At 36.5% G+C, this 23,254-nt stretch overlaps 2 protein-coding genes across 2 annotated transcripts in view; both read right to left on the reverse strand.

The window, feature by feature from the left end:
• The window catches only part of LOC122077281 (developmentally-regulated G-protein 2), a gene marked incomplete in the record, with an annotated part of 21,816 nt that extends 10,928 nt beyond the window's left edge, over positions 1-10,888 (reverse strand). Inside the window, 6 exon segments of the mRNA XM_042643174.1 lie at positions 2,454-2,510; positions 2,727-2,907; positions 4,275-4,351; positions 6,848-6,915; positions 9,178-9,262; positions 10,648-10,888. Of these exon segments, the coding sequence (XP_042499108.1) occupies positions 2,454-2,510; positions 2,727-2,907; positions 4,275-4,351; positions 6,848-6,915; positions 9,178-9,247 (453 nt within the window).
• A 4,881-nt stretch (positions 10,889-15,769) lies between these two features.
• LOC122077245 (soluble inorganic pyrophosphatase 1) lies at positions 15,770-18,728 on the reverse strand. The gene is made up of 9 exons (XM_042643130.1): positions 18,651-18,728; positions 17,791-17,920; positions 17,667-17,695; positions 17,318-17,383; positions 17,062-17,169; positions 16,803-16,868; positions 16,586-16,706; positions 16,391-16,472; positions 15,770-16,108 (listed from the first exon to the last, which is right to left on the reverse strand). The coding sequence occupies exons 2-9, from the start codon at positions 17,915-17,917 to the stop codon at positions 16,066-16,068; spliced, it is 642 nt and encodes a 213-aa protein (XP_042499064.1). The 5' UTR covers positions 17,918-17,920; positions 18,651-18,728; the 3' UTR covers positions 15,770-16,065.
• Positions 18,729-23,254: the final 4,526 nt, after the last annotated feature.

Below are 23,254 nucleotides of genomic sequence, written 5' to 3' on the forward strand. Positions count from 1 at the left end.
AAAAAGAAAAAAAAAAAAAGAGAGAGAGAAGATACATACAGAAAAGATGAATTTTTTTGAGAGAAATAGATGGAAAATATCATGCATAGCACTTTAACATAGCATCTCAACAAGGAACACACAATTTATGTTTCAGAAATTCTTTATAACATAGAGATCAAGGCGTCGCCTAAGTGTCCAATCTGGTTTCCAAGGTCTGGGCAGTCACCCGCCTTATTCTCTAGAAGGATGATTTTTTTTACTTCGCTTTTTTTCCCCCTCTAAATAATGCTGGTTCTAACATTTTTATCTGCTTGGGTACAAGTTTGTATATAGGTGAGAAGCATGGGAACAATTACTAACCAAAAAAAAAAAAAAAAATTTTGAAGGAAAAAATTGAACTTCACTAGTTCACTTCTCTTGTCCTCTTCTTTACATTACATTTTTCCCCCATGCCAGCTAAATAATGTTTTTTCTGACATGATGTTGCCAGATATAGAAGCCAATTAGTGCCTAGATTCAATCTCTCTTGTTGTTGCTGTAATGTGTAAGCATAATTATATTATTCTATACTAGATATAATGGATACATAATAATAAACATATAAAAGAAATAAGACGCCTAGGTGGGCACTTTGTCGCCTTAGTTTTTGACCCCTCTCCAGTGCCTTGGGTCACCTAAAACTTTGAAAACTATGCCTTATAATTATATGATCAAGCATATTCGCATTACTAGGATCTGTCGATAAGGAAACAAATATTGTGTTGACATAAACAAGGAGTGCTGGTAGAACAAACTCTAGAAATCCAGACAAGGGGGAACAGCTAAAACTGAAGGTAAACATTAGAAAACAGAGCAGTTTTATCAATATACTAACATCAGTGAATATTAAATATATAATATACATATTGGGAGGGAGGGGGGGGACAAGAGGACTGGGGCGCCACTTTCGTTTTCTTATCCAAATTTGTAGCTAAACTACGTCTCTTTCTCATTCAGTATCCATTCTAAAAAACCCTTTCTGAGAAATGAAACAATTGTTTATGAGAATTGGTACCAAAGAGAATCATAAGCTTCAGAAACAGACTTCCCTTCTTCCAACCCAAGTAGAAATCAGAATTACAAAAGGAAAACTTTAAATAAACCTGATGCTATAACTGTTTTACAATTCCTACTAACTAGGACTCCAACTTAAATATTTAAAAGAGAGAGTGCAAATGTTAAACTACTGATGCCACTAGAATTAATACCAAGACTTCAATCCGAATGCTAACAAAGGAAACTGACCCACAATCTGACTAATATGGACTGAAACCTACTAGAACTAGGAATAGACCCATATGCTAGCCCTTCTTCCTCTATTTCTCTAGCCACTCCATCAGCTGGTCTCTGGCATATCTAGGCCAACCAATCACAACTGCTGTGGCACCTTGAACCACAATTTTACCAATACCACATCTCTAATATAAGTTCAACCAATGCAGAAGGACATAAGCTTAGCACTCACCAAGTCATCCTCCCCAATAAGGTTTCAGTAAACCAAGAAAGTAGTCCCTATGCTCTCTCTGACCATGCCAACAACCCACAGATAAGGAGTACGGACTTATTTGAATACGGCACTAGCTGCAGCCCAATGCAGCACCCTAATAAAAGAGTATGTTTTGTGCTCTCGAGATTTTGTTGCAGATATTATACCATATAGGTTGAAAAGCAAATCAAAAGTGAGTGAAACTAAGGTCAAATTAATACATCTATACAAATATTTTGGTGTACTATACAAGTTAGAAAATTAATTCGAATGAAATTTATGAGAAACTATTCGAGGACAAAAAGGAAATATTCAACAGGGATCACATCAAAGCCTCTCGTCAAAAAGGACATCAGTTTTGTGACTTCAGTATCTACAATAGTACGAGATTCCATTACAGTGAAATTGCATCTTTGTGCTTCTATGAAACTTCAAACTCACATTTAACCACTTCCTATGCTTATTTCATGCTAAAAAGTGACTAGTGAGGTGGGTGGGACGTCCTGAATCACATGGGCCCACTTGTACCCATCCAAGTCTGCCATATGGGGAAAAAATGTAATCTTGTTATGTGACACAGTTCACAAAGCATTGTCATGTTAAGGATTTATCAAAAAAGATATAAAATTATCCTTTTTCATTCCTCAAAGAAAATAAAGAATGAATTAAGCTACAGGGTATAAAGTAAGCCAATCAAAGAAAAATCATATGCATTATGGGGCTGCAGTTCAAAAAATTGAATAAAATAAATAATCATTGAAGATGCCGGAAAAAAATAAAGCAATACGAGAATCCAAAAAAACCTGTCTGGCATTATGTCTGGAGTCATCTTATTTTTGAATGAAAAAACAGGAAAGCATTGTGGGTGCTAGAGGGTAAACATTACAAATTGAAAACCGGTAGGCTACACAATAACAACGGGAGATAGCTACAAAAGTGAACTTACTTTAGAACCATCAAGAACCATCAACACAATGTCTGATGATTTAGACACCGCAATAACCTGTCAGATGAGACATTATGTCAAACTTCTGTATTTTCAAAGGTAATTCTTCTCACTTAGACAAGTAGAACAAATTAGTGCAACACTTAGTTTCTCTATAGAGGTCATCTCTATTATTATAGGGAGAGAGAGAGAGAGAAGAAGAAGATGACAAAATTGTTATATAAACAAATAATGACACAAAAAATGCATAGAATAATTGCTTGGGTTGTTTACCTGCCTGCCACGTCCCTTGCCTTCTGAAGCACCTTCAATGATTCCAGGGAGGTCAAGAAGTTGAATTTTAGTGTCATTGTAATGGATAATACCAGGAATACACGTAAGAGTTGTGAACTCATAGGATGCAGCTTCAGAATGTGTCCCCGTTAACTGAGTTAAAAGTGTTGACTTCCCCACACTACCACAAAAATGAAAATTCAGTTATTTTGCAAAGATAAAGTATCACAAGCATGCAGTTTCTACAATAACCGACAAGCAAACAAACCTCTATTTGCTGATGCGGCTGCATTAGAATATGATCCCCCTTATGGAGGTCTAGATGTCAACTTGGAAGGCCCACAAGTGGCAGGTGGCTGTACAACTGGCTAAAAATAAGCTTTGGGTAGTTATATTATAGGTTGCACCTTTTATTTTCTTGGGTTTCATTGCAACAGGCCTAATGTATAGGCCCAAAAGTGGTGGGGATGAAGTTAGCATACAGGATTAGTCATTAAATCTAAGTGTTTTAGTTATATTAGGATATTTAGTAGCCTTTTAAGAGTTCTGTTTTGAGTCTATTTACTTTATTTATGGTGTGAAAGTGATTAGGACTTTAGGAGTCCTTTTAGGAGTTAGATTGGGAAATTTTAATCATTAGATATGTACGCACACCCATCAGTTAGACATGATTAAAATAAACAATATTGAGTTTTCTTACAAGTTTTGGTGCTGCAGAATAGTGCATACGGGATTGTCTGCCTGCTCTTATACTGCCTCCTCCTAGTTCTAATCATCTCCTACAATCAGGTGCCATCTTTCTTAATTCTTCTCCCTATTCTACTTCTTGAATCTCTTATTTAATCTCTCTTCCTTTCTATTCTCCACATTGATCTCATATTACTGGATCTTTTCAGCTTCTGATATTCAGATCTATCATTCTGAGTTCTGTTTTAAACTTATCTCATCAATTACTGAAATCTGATCATCAACATATACCATATTTTTTCAAGTTCTCAAATATAGTTTGAAAATAGTGATCCTGCTTGTAGTTCTTTCTTCTATCTTCCTTTCTAGATCCTTGAACTGCATTATCTGTTCAGGAAATCATATTTACTAATCAAGAAAAGAGGGGTCAGAGAGGGAAATAAAGCATCCGCATGTTGTTTTTTATTATATGATGCAAAGGCAATCAATCAACTCTTGGCTTTTCTTTTCAGTAAGCAAGTAGGATAAATGGTATTACTTTAGCAAGAAAATATAATTGTAATATATAAATATTATAGTAATGTAAGCTAATGTTGACACATCTTCTAAGACAACTGTCTTCCTTTAAATTTCCTACTGTTACATAGACCATCACACAACTGCGAAAAGGGTCCTAGCATCCCAATGCCAACGGCTATCTTAAATTAGCGAAACTTTTAACATTCCTCGGGCACAATCGATGGCCCGGGCAAGAAGATTCACCTTCAGCAAAGTGGGAGTATCATCACAACAAGAGGTAGGAAGCACATGACTCCTACCTTTAGAGAAAATCGTATTTCTAATTCCTGAAAAGTGACAAACCTTGGAAATCCAATTAGTGCAACACGTCCGTGGCCAAATTTTGTAACTTCAAAACCCTCTCCAGCTCCACTAGAACCCTGGTCCATAACATTTACAAAGAAATGATGGCCAAATTAAAATTATGGAAGGAGAGAACAAAATAAGAATTTAAAGCACATATGAAAGGACATCTATAATTGAGAAACCCAGCAAATACTTGCAGTTTATTCCAAGAGGGGAGGGGGGATCAAAGGCTATAAACCTATAACAGAAAAAAGCAGACAAAAGCATCAACAATTCTTGAAAACTAGAGTAAATTTCATGGACAGTGTTTCAGAACAGGAATCTTTGGATGGGCACTAGTTCTGCAACATGGCAGGATTTTGTAGATGCAGCCATGCAGGTAGATCCCAAGGTCCCACACTCATATGTCACATTTCAGTCCAAATGGAGTTGGCTAATTGTGTTTGTTTCACCGTAAAATATTTTACAGGAAAATAATTATTATTTATAAATTTTGTTTTATATTTTTTTTCCACCATTTCACATTTGTTTGGTTGGACATGACTCAGTGAGGGAAATAATCCAGCCATATGACGGGTGAATGAGTACCAAGAGTGCCAACAGTCGAGGTACCATAACTAATTTGGCAAAACAACATCCTGAATTTCAAAAACGGTGTTGTTTGCCAACTTTTTGTATTGCATACCAGTAGAACATTTTTCTCCCTTTCTAATCCTCATACAGTACTGTATTGATTGATTGATTCTCAAAAATCACCTAAAATATTTTACAATGAAATAAACACAGTAATGCAGGAGTAGATTACAAGTAACTAACTCCGCAGTTTATAACCCCAAACAATACAAATAGGAGTAAGAAACAAAGAAATAATACCATCAAATAAATCCCCAAGGATACAATACCCATATAGGAGCAAAACCAGCCCAAAACCTAACCCGATAGGAGAGAGAAAAACATGTTATAGAGCTGGAGAGAGAGAGAGTGCGGCCAGGGCTGTAGGAGTTCGATTGAGTTGCACTCTTGGGCCAAGATAGTCCCTATGGAGGGTACAAAAACCCCCAAAGTTGAGAGGATTCTGACGGTTGTTTGTGAAGTTACAAGCTTTCTTGATTTTCTAACCTAGGAGAGAAAACTGAGAAGAACCTTCAAGAACAGTAGCTGAATGCTTCCAACAGTGACTAGGTAAGGATCGTGCGACCTTTATGAGGCCTGTAATACCTTGATTGAAGACCTGGCTGAACAGAGTACAGAAGAGAGAAAGAGAGGAAATCGATCTCTCTCCTATTCCCACTAGGATTGCTGATCGGTTCTGATTTCTGGAGACTTTTATCAAAATCTGTACTATACCTCTTGAATGTTACAGCAAATAAAAAAAATAAAAAAATAAAAAATAAAAAAAAAACAGATGGAGGATTGAGAAGGGTGAAAGAGAATAAAGGAAGTGGCTATCTCAGCCTAAGCTTCTCACCCACAGCTATCTCAGCTGCTCTAAACATTTAGTTGCAAACTTTCTTTCATTCAAATCTATCCAATAATGGTACATATGCCTCTCTTTTTATAGAGGGGAAGTTTACAATCATACTAATACTATGAGCTAGTTTCCCAATAAGACTAGACACTCCTACTACAACTAGGAGCTAGTTTCCCAATAAGACTAGACATTCCTACTACAACAAAGAATTCAAAATAGGACTAGGACTTGACTTTATGACTCCAACATGGAGTAAGATTAACTACCTAATAGTCCATATAGGACTTTACAACCAACTAATGGCCTAATGGGCCTTTATTGAATTAAATAGCAACTAATTAAACTAATGAATAAAATACCGTTTTCCTACCTTCTACCCATATTTTAGGTCTGTTAAAGTGGTCAATTTCAAAGAAAACCCATGGGATCAAAGGCCCAACACATACATAACACAACCCAAGGCTTATTTGTAATAAAATAAGCCCAAGTGACTTATCTACATCACACAGCTTTGTGGCAAAATAGAGCTTTGAAAGTTCATGACCATCAGAGGGTAAATTAGTACATGCCAACACATAGCAGCTGAAAAATACAAGGAAAGAAGCCCATGCATGGGAAGGTAAATGATTTTATTTTGAGTGCAAAATTTGACATGTGGCCAATCAAGATCATTCCCAAGATATCCAACAGCTAAAATTGCAGCATCATGCCATGTGGCATAACTAGGTGGACCATCCAAAGATAACTTCTTTTAAACTTCCTCAGCGCTCAGCCACAAAAACTTTTGCACTAAAGTGAATAATTAGGCTACTTGAGAATTACAGGCACATGTGAGACTTGGATATAAGTAGGATTTTCCTTCCAATCAATGTATAATATTAAAGATAAATGATGATACACATAGGCACATAGCATATCCATACCGGTTGACCTTAAATAGAATGTAGAGCATAGTATGTAAGGGGGAAACCGCAATCATGTAGCAACCCCACCACATTTAGAATAAGTTTTAGCAGAGCATATTGCATATACATAACTAAGTGGTTTGCAGGCGTAAGGAACAAACATAAGATCAACCACGGAAAGGAACACTGCTTACTTTTGGAGGCTCCAACAACTGTGTCCTTAACTTTGCTATCTTTGCCTTTAGCTGTCCAAGATGATACTCTGTATTGAAAGATATCAGTTGTATTTTTCAATACTATTTAACAAATTAAATGAAGACAAAAGTGAACTGGAAATGATGCTGAAAGAAGAAGAAAAAAACAACAAAATATTTTGAATTCACATATTGGATATTAATCAGGGAAATAAATTAATGAGATGATGCAGCAGATAAGCAAAAGAAGACAATAGGCTAAGGAAAAACCCTTGCTGTGGGGTTCCCAGAACCTCTTCTGTCTTTCCAGCAGTCTTTTCTTAGTTCCAATTTGTTCTTTGTCAGTTTCTAATTCTTGCAAGAGCCTAGCCAATGTTCGGTTTCCTTTGTTGTTCTACCAAAAACTAACCTCAGCAACTAGAAAGTTTCAATTTCTTTTTTTTCACTGAGTTCTGGGTCCTACTTCTATTTCTAAATTTAGTGAGTCATTGTTCTGTAAACTGATGCTTGGACCCTTACCTATACGTAAGCCATTGATAGACCAGAAGAGAACAATGAAAGTTCTTCATATACTCTCCAAAACAGGATTCATGCTATCCTTTTGAGATGGTGATGGGGATTCAAAGTCTAGAAAAGGAAGAAGAAGAATTAAAGCTGACCTAACTAACTGAATGTACTTGCTGAAGACCAGATTTGAATCTTTTTGCTGGTATTGAATAATCAACAAACAACGGACAGATCTGACTAAAAAACCTGGTAGAGTGTAAGGGCTCAACAGATCTATCAACGGGTATGAGAATCTCAAAAATCATAGTAGAATTGGTAGATGATTCTCTGACCGTTTATATTTCAAGCCAACTTCAAGAACTAAGAAACCAAACTAGAGATCAATTTGAAGAACAATTCTCAAATATTCATATTAGTAAGTCAGAATTAATATCCAGGAAGAATTGTTGCAGAACACTGAAATCAAGTTGAAGAACAGGAGGAGAAGCAGAGAATATAATAGGGATCAAGAGAAGAAGCAGGATAAGAAGAATATGACAAACAACAGTAGAGAGGAATTGAGGGCGAGGAGCAAATGGCCAGATCCAGAACACTAATCCTGTATGCATGGCTATACGACACCAGAACTCTTTAAAAAAAAAAACAAAAAATTTCACAACCAAAAAACATGTCTGAATGATGGGGGGTTTTTACATGTATAATGACTCATTAAAACTCCTAACTAGACTCAAAAAAGTCCTCCTAATCACTCTCACAGACTGAATTAACTAAATCGAATCAAAACATAACTCTATATTTGCTAACAAGTATCCTAATCTAACTCTAACTCAAACTCAAACTCAAACTCCTATATTTGCTAACAATGCCTAATCCAACTCAAACTCTTCTAACAATGACACTTATTCTTGTACTGACTTCCCCCACATTATGGGCATATAATTTAGGCCAATTACATACCCCATAAACAAGCTATCCGAGGCCCATTAAATACCCCATAAACAAGTAATCCAAGGCCCATAGAACCCATTCTTGGCCCGAAATAAAGTCTCCCGAAGCCCAATTGGGCAGTCACAACTGCATCAGGAATTCTGAAACAGTTGATATTGACTGTCTGGTCTGAAAAGTGAGAACCCAACCTGGTTTAATAAGGTTTGAAAGTACAGAACTCCTCTTTTCATACCCTAAAACTTTTATTTCTCTTTCAGGTTTCTAATTCTGTCTTATTTTCTTACTGTTTACGTTTCCCTGCTTTTTGCCTCTGAAATTATCCTATTCTATTTCTGCTCTTTCAATCTACATAACTCTAATTGTACTCTGTTCTGGAAGTGCTGCTCATTTTTTCCTGTTTCTTTGCTATTATACTAAATTTTGTTCACCTCTGTTTCCACACTTTAGAAAATCTGTTTATCTCCCTAAAAAGCCCTAGCAGATTCTGACCTAAATCATAATTTGGGCTAGTTCTCAGGACTCTGCATTACTGGAACCACAAATTTAGAATAAGATATTGGCTCGATATATGAAATAGAAAAGAAATGGGAAAATTGCATCCTTTACAAGTAGGGGCACACCTACAATTTATAAGATACAAAATAAAAGAAATAGAAAGCAACTAGGAAATTTTCATTTAATGCTATAAAAAAATAATTCTCAAAATAGAGTCAAGACTATGATAATGATCACTTCTCCCCTTTTACCTGAGGTAACGCAACATGCTATATAGCAACAAATTATTTTGACATGTAGAAATATTAGAAAAATAAGAATATAAACTAATATGAGGCAAGGCTGTTATCTTGTAACATCTAAAGTAAAGAATAAATAACCTGTGGCTTTATTTTTCTGTGTCCGGGCCATTTCGGCTTCAATTTCTTTTATTTTTTCTATGATCCCCATCTTGTTTAGATATACCTGCCACCAAGAAGTATAGTTATTAACTCTCCCTTCTCCAACAGCATGATCAAGCTGATGGTTGAACGAAATTGACAAGCAGAAACATCTCAAAAAGTGTAAATGGAAGATATCAAGCTGAAACATGGAACTTGATTAACAAAAGACCAAGTAAATACAGATGTATGCTGAACCCAAGAAATTTATCAACAAATGCTGATAAAAAAAATTGAACACGAGTCAAAATCCATGTTCATGTTGCATGAAATGACATGAAATTGAACAGATAGAACATTTGTGGAAAATGGTATTAGCTAACATTTAAAAGATACCTTCACACGCTATATTTTTTTTAATATAATCAAACAAATGCTATTCTTTATATAATGCAATATAACATACTAAATTGGGAGAGATGCTCCAAGGCAAAATAACTATCGCTAAAGATAGTTTGGCATTGTTCAGAAAAGAAAAAAAGAAACTGAAATGTTACAATCAGGCCACTGCTAGTAAATACAGACAAAGAAGCATAAATTGGAAAACGATATTTTCAGATATTAATTGGACTTGAAATTCAGTAGTACTTTTAAAATTAAACCCCCCTCAAAAAAAAAAAAAAAAGGATACAGAAAAAAATCAGATATGGATAAGTTTATGTTTGATACAGTTCTTACTCAAAAATTTGGAAGCAAAAATACCAGGCTATTTTAAAATATAGAGGTGATGTGTTCATCATCAAGTCGAAACAAAACGACATTCATCTTCTTAAGAATTTCGGTATGTGGTACCCAAAACCCAAAAAAAAAAAAATCTGCATGTCGCACCACTAGCGACAATTGAACAAGGCTTGTGACTCTATTTGTCCTCTTGAGTTACACAATGATCTCTTTGCTATGGAGTTTAAACTTTATATTAAGATGCAATTTTTCCAAAAGGGGAAATATGTTATTTTTGCTTAGTACAAGCGTAGAACTGGAAAGTCTGACTGATCCTGAATCCTGATCCTCAACCTTCTCCTTTGTCAAGAAACAGAAACTAAGGGGAAGCACTGTTTCGGTGGAGTCTCCTCTTGACGTTAACAAAGCAGTATCACTGGCATAGAAACGCGTATTTCTCTTTTCTTCTGTTAAAATTCCACTGGAAATCAATAGACACCGATGTTCGGGATTAGAGATCTGATTGGTTCAGAATAAGGGTTATATAGGGTTTTCCGATGTTTCAGGGCAGGATATTCAGTGGAAATTTGCATTCTTGATTGGAAATTTTGAAGCATACAACAGTTAAATCAACTAAGATAATGAAGTGTCCTTTAACCAAGTATTGATGAGACAATCCTTAAAGCTTTACCCAGGAAACAGAGCAGGGAGACATGGAGAAGGGAAAGGCCAAGAGGCTTATGCCCTTACCTCTAAACGTCCGGCGACTGAAGCTTGAACTCCTCTTGCAAGCTGCGATTTGCACTGCCCAGGTTCTCAACTGATATAGAGAACGGAGAAGGGATCAGGGAACGAAGAAAAATTGTTCTTTTTCTCAGGTTCCTTTACTGGGTACCTCAGGGAAGTGTGAGTGTGTGACATGTAGGGGTTGCAAGTTTGGCCCTCAGCCCGTATATTTCCGGACCGAAAAATTCTGGCCCTGAAAATTTCAGGGTGGGAAGGGTTGACGTCTGTGATCCATCTAACCTTGATTTTTATCCTGATTTGCCCTCACCTCAATATTTTTTGGCTAATTTGTGGTGAGTATGTTTACTAATATTAATTTTCAAGGGCTTTGATCAAAAGATATGAAAGAAAGGGTTGCAGCACAAACATTCCTATCTAGGCCAGGCCGACCGTCAAAGTTTTGATCATCTGCATGTACATTCATCTAAAAGTACATGCAAGGAACCAATGCATGTCCCTTTTGTTTTCATATATAACTCTCTTTACCCTTATAATGGCATGAGTTGGGACAGGTGTTGGATCATCACATGTGCATCCAAGTAAACGCACATGAAACGGATCCAAATTCAAGATGTCATTCCCCTTTGTTGTTTGGGCATATGAGGCATGCAGCCTGACAGAGATCTTTTTTATATTTTGGGAAAATTACATTCTCCTCTCCTGTAGTTTGTCAAAATTACACGTGGATCCAAAGGTTTGAAGGAATTACACCCCCTTCCCCTGAATTTTATAAGATTCTCACAATTAAGTCCAATCTGTTAGTACCCGTTAAATGAGACTGTTAATTGATGACATCACTTGATATCACTAACATTTAATATCCAAAATACCCTTCTTTATAGGTGAACTTACCTACATGCCCTTCGACTAAAACAAAAAAAGGAAGCCAACCTGTAATGGGTTCAATGGCAGGGCCTGGAAGACTTTATAACTGAGCTCGGCCTCCGCCTCATGGCCAAAGTTCAACGTTAACTTCAATGGCTTCTCTTCCCTACGCTGACGTCAATTGCAGCTTGAGGGCCTTGGCCAGATGGGCCGAGAGGGTTTTGGCCATTTCTCCGTCGGTGGCCTTGATGGACCACTCTATCATGTTATATACAAAATATAGAGATTAAAATTTAGGTCTTTAAATTGGTTTTCAATCTTTCCAGGTTGGCTTCCATTCGTTATGAATCAAGAAATTTGGAGTTTCTTTTTAGTGAAATTGTTGAGAAGTTGTGAGATTTTTTTGTATAAAATTCATATTTTTGGGGGTGTTGTGTCTGTTGGATTGGATTTGAGATTTCTGGTTTAGGTTAATTGAAGAGTAGATGGCGATTGAAGGTGAGGATTATGAGAGCGATCCAGAGGAGGCAATGCTGACCTTGGCAATGCGGAGGAGGGAAGCGAGTGATGATGAGGAAGGAGGGGGAGGAGAGAGAGAAGCTGTTGAGGCCTGCGACCGGTTTGGATGATGAATCGGAGGGTGAAGGTGGAGCACCTGAGTATGATGTTGAAGAATATGAGGTAGAAGTAGAAGAGGTGGAGGAGGAGGAGGAAGAAGAATAAGAAGGGGAATTTGAGGGGAGAGTTGATGTCGATGCGAGTGATTTCGAGGTTCACGTCGCAGCGCTAGTATCTATTGGAGACGGGGAATATCAAGCGATGAACCAAGCGAACTTCAAAATAACGACTACAATCATGTGGAAGATGAGAAGAGGGAGAACGAGCCAATTGTTGTGCCGACTGCTGGTGCTTTTTACATGCATGATTACCGGTTCAGAGACAATATGGAGTTTGAAGATGGTAGGGCACATGAGCAACTGTGGCGGCACCACCACCTGCAAGTGGGTTTCACGAAAGAGATTTGGGTGTTTGGGTATAAGACAACATAAGGGTATAATGGTCTTTCAACATTAAGTTGTTTTTCCATTAAAGGGTAATATTGTCTTTTTAGGTTTAAAACTAACATCATACTAACACCGCTAGAGTCAGGGGCGTAATTCTTTCAAACTCTTGGATCCACGTGTAATTTCGACAAACTATAGGGGAGGGGACATAATTTTTCCTTTGTTTTTAACTAATTGGGGAAATGTTTCCTACAAGGGTTGTGGTCCCTACACGTGCACAACGGCCAATAAGAATGTACAAAGAAGCATCCACATAGATGTTATTTTCTAATTGATGGAAAATGATTAATTATTTTGATCCAACATGTGTCTGAGTGTAGGGGCCACGCTCCCTCAAGCCGTTTTCCTTCTACTAATTGCTAGTATAGAAAATAGTAGCTAAATCACCTCCATGCAGGGTTTAATAACCTAGAATCAGATTCGCATCGATTTCGAAAATGAGAGGGTTGGTGAGAAATCGCTAAAGACCGTTCCAAATTATGCCCTGATAAACCACTCGAACCGTTCTACCAGAAAAAAAAAAAAGATAAACCACTCGAACCTTTGATTGCTGTGATTAAGAGAAAGCATAAAAGTAGGACCAATCACACAAAGAGATTCTTAATCACTCGATTTGTTTCCAAATTGATATGGTGCCCGGCCACCTTCATATGGATCTCTGTCTTAGAAACTGAGAGATCTGAACATGTTATGTAAAATTCAACGTTCCAAATAGCAATTATTATGATTGTGTGCTTATCATCCATAGTTATTGCAATTAGATTTTTTGCCTTTGGTAAAGTAAGCTTCAGATTTTAAGAGACTTGAAAGGAAACGGTCACTAATAGAAACTAATGTTGCATTTTGTATATATCCTTTGAATGCATTATAAGTCAATATTGCATTCAATGGATTATACTAGACACAACCTTAATTTGACTGTTATTGTGTGTTAAGTTTGTCTTGAATTCTAGACTCATTTTGAATATTGACCTGCTCTGACATATTTTGGTGGCGACTTGAATGAGAAGTTTTTTGAGATCTGTGATAGAAGCAGAGGGGTTAGGCCTACGCCCCTGCGGTATGATTCTACCGAATCGACCGTGACCCGATGGATCAACCCGTGACTTGGAGTATATTATGTATTGTTGTCTTGTTGAGAAAGTCATTATATTTTGGGGGTTTTTTGAGCTAAGGTTTCAGGGCGAGTTTTTTCGCCACTGCTTGGGTGTGATCTCTCTTCTGCATAGTGAAACATCTTTTTCTTTACCCGAGGACATAGCATACCACACCGGTGTGTGAACCTTGTTAAATCTCTGTGTTGTGCGGATCTATTGTCTGTTTATTTTCGTGTATCTTGGTATTTGCTCTAACATTGTGCTTGCTATTCATTCTCAGATAAATTATGGCTTTCAAATGTATTCTGAAACGATAAAATAGAGACGAATCAGGCTTCATAATGTGATCAAGACCCATAATCTGTTACGAGAATGCATAAGAGCAATAGCTTTCGGTAAGACATGATTAACCCCATCAAAATTCCCCTCGATTTCATCTTATCAACACCCTGAAAATGTATTACAAAAGAAAAAATTAAAAAGCTTATACTATTCATCATATATATAAACAATATCTTCCTCATGTCCATCGCCTATTCTTAAGTTATACATGTTCATGGAGATTAACTCGGACTAATGTTTGGAGGACCTTCAAGTCATACATGTCCATTGTAGTCCCAAACAAAGTTGCAACGGCCATTTTCCTTATAATCGTATTTATAAACATGTGAAGCATATCAGCCTTTTGCTGTGGTTATGAATACTAAATCACGATTCGCACATGTAATGAAATGCCATCCTACGAATGTTTATCCACACCCTTTTGGTCTATGCATCCTCTGGGTATTCTCAGATTTCTCAATGTTTTGTTTTATCCATCTTGAGTGAATCATGTGAGTAAGGACCTTACGTCTACTAGTCCATAAAAATTGGGTCCTATCCAATTACCATGTTACAAATTTTTGTGTAGATCACATATCATTTCATGGCCTTTTTATTATTAACAGCAAAGAAATTTCTAATATTGAAACTCCAAAAGGCACAAAGTTGGGACATAATGGGTACCATAACACTGAGCAAAAAGACCTATCCCATAAATCATATCTTTGCCACTGGATTGCCCATTTAGCTAAATTATAGGTGAGCTTATCTCTAGATCTGATGGTTACAAGTAGTTTGTATCTTGTGTGTTCCGCATTTATGCATTGGTCCTGATAAGAAAGCTTAAGTTTTCATTCATCCATCTAGGGTGAAGAGAGAATCTGATGGTATTAAGGCTGGACTTTAGGTTCATCATTAACTCTCACGCCCTATTGTTCATGATCCAAAATACCCTACTCCAATCCAATTGAATAGAGGGTGCCAGTTGGGATAGATGAAGAGATTCTCTCTTCACCATGACATTGGTGGAGAAAAACTGGGTCCCAATAGAATCAAGAACTCAAAATCTGGGTGTGGCATACCCAAATTTCACCCAAATCATAACATTGGCTTTGAAGATGCCATCATTGAGAATAGAATGAAAGGAATCAGCAAATTGGTAAGATGCTTCTCTACTTTGGCTTCATCTACTAATTGATTAGCCACCTCTTTTCTTTATCTATACATTTGGTTTTGTTGAAATGTTTATCCCAAAAGCTTAAATAATTGGGTTGAGAGAGGTCTACCATATAAGGAAAAATGTTGAGATAATCCCACATTAGAAAACTATGGAACCTTCGAGGACGTCACATACTAGTTGAGCCTCTCCACCTATTAGCTTAAGCTTTTGGATTGGATAATTCAACAAGGTTGATGAGAAAGGAAGTGAAAATTGTCTTTGATTTAAGAAAATTCTCACAACTTTCATCTTGGTTCTAGAAGTCCAAAACACATTCAACCTCTTGTTTTAACATTTCGACTCCTTTTTCATTCGACAATATATACAGAGAGGAGATATATAACAATCCATCATATAGAAGTAGGGTTGTCAAAAGCTTAGTTCAATCACAAAACCTCCCACACACCTATTGATTGACAAAATTAATTGGTGGATCATGGTGGATTGCAGGACTCATTAGGATATCAAATAGGTTGAACAAATTTAGAATTGTCCCTCTTTTCCTGATTCACAGAATCATAACCTGTGGCATAAACTTCATCTTCTCTATCTTCAAGCTCTAACAATGAAGCAGCAACCAATGCTATTGAGCATCCAAGAAAATATGATTGATTAAATCTTAAATTTATAGAAGGTTGAAATAAAAAGTGGCAATCTCCAGGTTTCCAATACAATGTGAATTTCAGAGGAACCATAAACAAAAACATACTAGTTTACACTCCATAGAGTTGTTTAACCAAATAAGCATCAACAAAGCCAAAAGTACAAAATTTATGGAAGAAATTATTAATCACTTGGTTTCCTTTCAATAATTTGAAGGGTTTATTTTCAGATAAATGGATTTCACTCTGTTCCCCTATCGCCTCAAAGTCTGCATGATATACTGAGCATAAAGGTCCCTACACCAAACAAAAATAACTATGTTAGGTGCACATGTAATGGCAAAAGAACCATGTAATAGTAACTGTATATTCATCTGCCTCAGAAATTTAAAGAAGATGATCTATTAGAAATTTAGTTCAGCTTTTCCTATTGTGTCAACTCTTCTTTTGACTTTCTTAGTTACCAGTTAAGTCAATAGAAATCTTTAAGTTTGAACTTCTGAGCTCTAATTTTAATTTCCTCACTGTTTCTTGATATTTCAGGGGTGTGTAACAGATCTTGTTTGTTGAAAAACTTACATGGAATACTGAATAGCTCCATGAGCAGTCTCTGCAGGCAAAAATTCATCAACTGCAACCTCTTTGTTCTCATTCTTCTTATCTGAATTACTTGTCAGGAAAACACTTTTTTCCTTCTTGTGCAAATGTGAAATTAAATCTCAAGTGCCTGGCCTGTAACAAATTTTTTTGTTAGTGTAAAGATAAAGAGGATACAGTCTTCAAAGAAACGCTTTATCTCCATCAGTCGATGAGGGGGAAGCTGTTTGACATCAGTGTAGTGACGATATTCTGGATCATCGGCACATACTGCAACAATCTTGTCATCTTTCTCTCCCTGGTTTGGACACAACTCAATCGTCACAAACACAAACATAATTTGAGAGGAACGAGTGCTTGCAATTCATTTTACTAGAGAACATAAGTAGTAGACCTGATCAATCATAGGCATGAGTCCAATGGCCCTGGCTCGGAGAAAAGCACCTGGAACAACTGGTTCCTGCTCAAATATCAATGGAGGAAATTTATTGATTTTACAACATAGTAAGATTTGAGTGGAAACCCATCAAGACTTAGACACCCACACTTGATACCATTGGACTTGAACTGCTGTCAGTGCATCACTGTATGGCCAGGTATTAGTGAAACAAAGTGCTTTCTTCAGAAAAATGAATGCATACACTTTTATTTACCTGCATGATGACTAAAACATCCATTGGGTCATTGTCTTCACATAACGTGCGGGGGATGAAACCATAATTGTGAGGATAAACCACCGATGAGTACAGGACACGATCAACCTGGCAAATATCCATTTCAACAGTAAGGTTGATTACAAGGAATAATCTGAGATGAGAGAAGAAAGTAATGGTTCCAAACAGCCTAGATGTCTAATGCTCAAAGTGTTCTTTGATTCAAAATTGTAAAAAAAATGCAGTATAAGCATACCTTAATCAGCCCCGTCTTCTTGTCAAGCTCATATTTGACTTTACTTCCTTTGGAAATCTCGACCACCTGTGCCACATTTAGAATTTGATGAACTAAACAAACAGAGTATTAATGGAAAACATTCCACAGGAAGGAATGGTCAATTAAACTACAGTCTACTGCATAATGGGCGAGGCCGAAATATTCAGAAGCTTCTGAGTCACATTGGTGTTTTGGACAAGAAGATATTTGAAATATGTGGTCACTATAGGCAATATATTTCCCAAACGTGTACTTGAAAGTTGAAACCATGGTTGTAATCTAATACAATGATATCAGATGCCTAAGAATCATTTGAGTGAATACGTACAACATTGACAATTTGAGGAGCTCCAGGGCCTGTATATGAGATTTACATAGGTGAATTAGTCCCACAAAGTTGCTTGCAATTCACATTCGAAGTCTTAATTTGAACATGATCAAGATGTAGGTACCGATGTCAAGATCATGCCAAGGATGTGCAGCTACTGATCTCCTTGAGAGTGATGAAAGGATCCTCTCATTCAGACGAGGAACTGGACGTTTAGGTTGTCCTTCATTTCCGTTTGCGTCTTCACTCATTTCCTGAAAAATGAAAGGACAGAGACATGGTATACTAGGTTATCATAACAGTGACGAAGACATCAACAATGGAGTCAAGGTTTCTGGTCATTAAATTTATGGGGTTAGTGTATGCACATAGAGTAAGGAAGAATTTGTATTAAGGTATAGCTTCCAATTGCATATAGTAGTGGTTTAATAGAGAAACCTCCACAAATGGCACACCTTGAAGAAGCTGATACTGATGGAGAGCACTTAAAAGTTCTATTGTGATTCCAAGAAGAAATTCTTGAGAGGGTAATAGAGATGGTGAAATTGGGGTGGTTTTAAAATTGAAAATTTTCTGAGAACTTGGATGTGGCAGGATTTCACACCATCTTAACTTTGCCATAGAGCTACTCAGCAAAAAGTGTAGAAGGTTCTATCAGTAAGAGATCTGACACTCAAGGATGGCCAATGGAAGGTAAAATATTGATCCTAGAATCTCTTTTTGATGAAGTGCTGATCAAAATTATTAGAAGACATCAAAAGGGTATAAGCTAAAAGTTAAATGCTCCCCCAAATCGAAGCCAGCTAAGCTCAAGAAGGTTTTAAGAAAAACAGAACTAGCACCAAAAAGAAAGGGATAACTAGTGAATATGAAACAGAATCACAGAGCCCATAATATATCATATCTAGGTAAACATGCACAGAGAGAGATGAAGAACAAAAGAGGAGCTAGCTCATCCATGAAGCATCAGAGAACAGAACTTACCTCAGTAACAAAGCAAGAAACAGAGATTCCTGAGAAAAACCGACAGGGAACTGTGGTGGGTATTGGAATGCACTTGTTTGTGGTGTTCTATATATATATATATTAGAGAAGACAGGAGGATAACAAGGAGGAGGACGGGGCCATGAGAATCGGGTGGTCATTGGTCAACCCCAACGTGGTTGCAGAGGAGTGCCTGAAGCGAGCTCCAACACGTGGGTCCTCGACATTCATTGTATCGGACACTCTGTCAACTCCTCCCTTCTCTTATGGCATAGCTCCTATCTGCCTCTTTCTCTTCCTCTTCCTCTTTCTCCACAATTTTCGTTCAACGACTAAAACACCCACATCTCTCTCTCTCTCTCTCTCTTCCAAATTCTTGGTTAGTGAGAGGTTGAGAGCTATTGTTTAATGGATCACATCTAATCTTCACGTCTGATGTTATAGAATGATATGATAAAGAAATAGACACACGTCTCTCCTCTACTGCGGGAAATTACAATATAATGTATCTGCAAACTGCACCACCAATCCACCTTTACTTGACTTGGAAAATTTATGAAGTCAATATTTAAAAACTAAGCCTTATTTTATAGTTCATATTTATATGGTATAAACTGCAATTTGATGTTTTTTTTGTTTTTTTTTTTAATATAAGTTTTCTTGTTTTTTTGTTTTTAATATAAGTTTTCTTTCATCGGTGGCTGAACGATGCAATGGTTCAGATATGACCTCCCTCTCTCCCCCTTATTGTTTAGAGTTGTCACCGTGGAAAACACTATCCTATTTGTTTTAATTTGAGTTCAAAGTTCAGACATAGGTGAGTTCCTGTGGTAGACGTTGGTATTGTTGGTAAAACTTCAACCGAAAAAGAGGAAGATAGCTTACAGTTATAACTGACATTTCATGTGGCAAAAATCATTTTCACAATATGTTTCGATAAGCTTATCACCTATCAAGAGTCCAAATCGTCTGCGGTGAGTGGCATTGAGTATTCAATGGTTGGGAGGCCCTAGCGTGCACCCCTAACCGTTGAATGTCACTGTCGCTCACTGCCTCCCCGCAGAGGATCCAGGCTTCACCTATCAGAGTGGCCCATCTTACCATGCCATGTGAAATGGTGATGGGACAATTTTGACCATTAGATAGAGAAAACACATATTGCTTAACGATGTGTCAAGTGGGACAATTTTGACCATTAGATAGAGAAAACATATATTGCTTAACGATGTGTCAAGTTTTTTAGTCTAATTAAATAACCAAAAAACAATCCTGCGATGCTATGTGTACAATTTCCCTCTCACATGGAGTTTTTTACTATTTTCTTACTCGAACCATGTGGCCTCAATATGGATAATATTATTCTTCGCACATTTGTTGGTGTGGCATGCATATACCCTACCCAGTTCTTTACTATTTTCTTACTCGAACCATGTGGCCTCAATATGGATAATATTATTCTTCGCACATTTGTTGGTGTGGCATGCATATACCCTACCCACTAGCATCGTAGGGTTTCATCTCCCTTGAATAAATTTTTATCCCATTTAATTGCATACATCGTCATGTATGTCTAATCCTATGAACGCTATTGTGCACTCTCACATAGTTTTGAATTTTAAAAAGCTTTATTCCTCACTTGTTAATCCTGTTTGGATTGAAATTTGATATGTGAGTACAATACCTATTGTTAGAGCAAACACCAAGAAACACGAAAATAAACAGACAATAGATCCACATAACATAGAGATTTAACGAAGTTCACACAACGGTGTGGTGTGTTACATCCTCGGGCGAAGAAGAAGATGTTTCATTATGTAGAAGAGAGATTACACCCAAGCATCGACGAAAAAACTCGTCTTGAAACCTTAGCTAAAAAAACCACAAAAAATACAATGACTTTCTCAACAAGACAATAGTACATTATATACTCCAAATTTCGAGTCGACCCATCGGGTCACAGTCGATCTGGTCAAACCATACCGTGGGAGCCCAACCCTTCTGCTTAAATCACATATCTCAGAAAATTTCTCATTGGGGTCACCATCAAAATATGTCGGAGTTAATCAATCTTCAAAACAGGTCAAGAATTCGAGACAAACTTAACACCTGTCAATCACAAAATTCGAACCACATAGGGATCAACCAAGTGGCAAATATGTGGGAATGCTCTGATGTTAATATGAAACTTTCGGCTACATTCGCTTCTCATTTGGGAATTATGGCCGTGAAAGAAAAAGCCCCTATTGCAATTTATTTTTATTTTTTATATCTCCGTGCATCTTGCAATGAAAAGGATCACTGATGTAAAAATTGTGAATTGAATAAGTTGTAGCCATGTGAGTTTTAAATACTAAGAAAAATCTTGCTGTAACTTAAGTTTTTTGAAAACTAAGAAAAAAATCCTACTGTAACTTAAGTTGATGATTTTTTTTTTTACCTTTTTGCCTTTTTAATATTAGATTTTTTTTTTCTTCTTTCAAATAAGGCATATACTACAATTTCACATATATATTCGAAAAATATAAATGATAATGACAACTTTTGATAATGATAATTTTAAATTAATTTGAAAATCTTTTTATACCCTCTAACTTATGAAAGAACTTTTAAAATAAAAAGAATGAATAAAAGGACATTGTTAAATTCTATGTACATATGTAGAGTTGCCATTTATATAGTCCCATATGGTATAATAGACTCATCTCAATGAAGATTAATTATTGTATTTCACAAAAACACATGAAAAACGATAACAACTCTTGAGAATGACATAATAATAAATCATTTTCAAATAATTTTGAAATATTTTTTATCCTTAACTTTATTTATTTATTTAATTTTTTTGAGAATATACATGTGAAATATCTTGATGCAACTTTTGACTTTTTTCTTTTAAATAAAAATAAAATTTATAAATTCACCACTTTGATTACAATCAGTTATTCAAAACTACAAGAATTTGGATTGTACCACACTGAGCTGATAAGCAATTTAAAAAAAAAAAAAAAAAAGAAGGCAACATGATAATGCAAAAGTTCTTTCTAGGTGGACCATGCAATAACCAAGACTAAATGAATGGTACCAGTTCTTTTATTCCAATATGACATTACTTACTCTTTCTATATATATGTATATACATATTTATAATCAATGATTATTGTATTTTTTATTTTTTTTAGGGTTGCAAATTATTGTATTTATATCACTATCCATTAATACGAGCCACCTCCTACAAGGCTTCAACAGATCAATAGGACTCCATTTAGTTGCAATGTTTTAAGGAAGGTGAAAAAATCAACTTCGAAAAAAAAATAAAAAATTATCATGATTACATAATTTAAGGTTTTCAACTTCATCTAACAAAAAGGCTAGAGTTAAAGATTAAACTCACCTACTTATGATTTTAGTGTTCACTTAAATCATAGATATACAAATGGAAAATCAAATCTGAGACCATGTGTTTATCCACATAATTCCCAATTCGCCCTAACTATCTGCGATTAAAGGATTTTGATTGCATATAAAAGTAAAATTTAATAATCAAATTTGATTTGTTTCAAAATTAGTTGCAGCATCATTAATGATCATAAACCCCAAGGGTGTAGCTTAGTTGGCAAGAGAGCTTACCTAAATGGATATGCAACCTAAGTTAAGACTCCCTTTTATCCCCTGGAGCCAGCCCCATGATTTCTATGGTTCTTGTAGGAGCTAGTGCAAACCAAGTTGCATGTGAGTTGGTTGGGAGGATACACATGCCTTTAGGGGATTAGTTGTGCGAAAAGGTCTAGAGACTTTAGACACCTTCATTAGAGAAAAATTATCATTTCAACATTAGTTTGCGAGAGTAAATTCCCTCACACCTATTGCAGTTTCGGTTGAAAGAGGGGTTGAAAAAGATGACCCAGTCCAATAGGGGGTATTTAGGACAATTCCTAAAAGTTAAACTACAATATCTCACATGGGGACATGTATTTTTTAATTTTAAATTGGCCTTACAACTAATCGACTCGAGTGGTGATGGATTGAGGGCATTTTCACCACTAGGCTACCAATACTTTCATATTTTTATTTCCCTTGCAATCTGATACGGCCAAATTGATTGCCTAGTAGGGTAAGGACACGCGTCGCCCACCTAGACACGTGTCACCCACCTGATAGAGGCTGCAAAGATTCTATCACGTCAATCACGTGAAGAGAATATTCCCCACAAAGGGGGTAGAACATATCTGAGTAGGACTCTAAAAGGGAAGGAGGTGGACCCGAGGAGGACTCCTCCAAGGAAAAGGGAAACCCTAAACCCTAAGAGCTATATAAGAGGGTATGAGAGGAAGGAAGAAGGTAAGCATCAATACCGACACCATTACTCCTGTAAAAAAAATAGTGTGGCCGATCTCTAACTTGAGCGTCGGAGGACTAACCCCGGACAAAGCTCCGGGCCTCTGCCGTCTTTGCTTGTGCAGGATCAGCTCATAAGGATTTTCGGCAGCAACACAATCAAATAAAGTCCATCTAAAAATCTACAATATTTGAATTACATAAGAAGTCCTTCTTAGGTAGGGTTCTAATAATCAATATTAGAACAAGCATATCGGATTCTTAACGAA

The sequence above is a fragment of the Macadamia integrifolia genome, chromosome 4 (assembly GCF_013358625.1).
Source record: "Macadamia integrifolia cultivar HAES 741 chromosome 4, SCU_Mint_v3, whole genome shotgun sequence".
Classification (NCBI taxonomy): domain Eukaryota; kingdom Viridiplantae; phylum Streptophyta; class Magnoliopsida; order Proteales; family Proteaceae; genus Macadamia; species Macadamia integrifolia.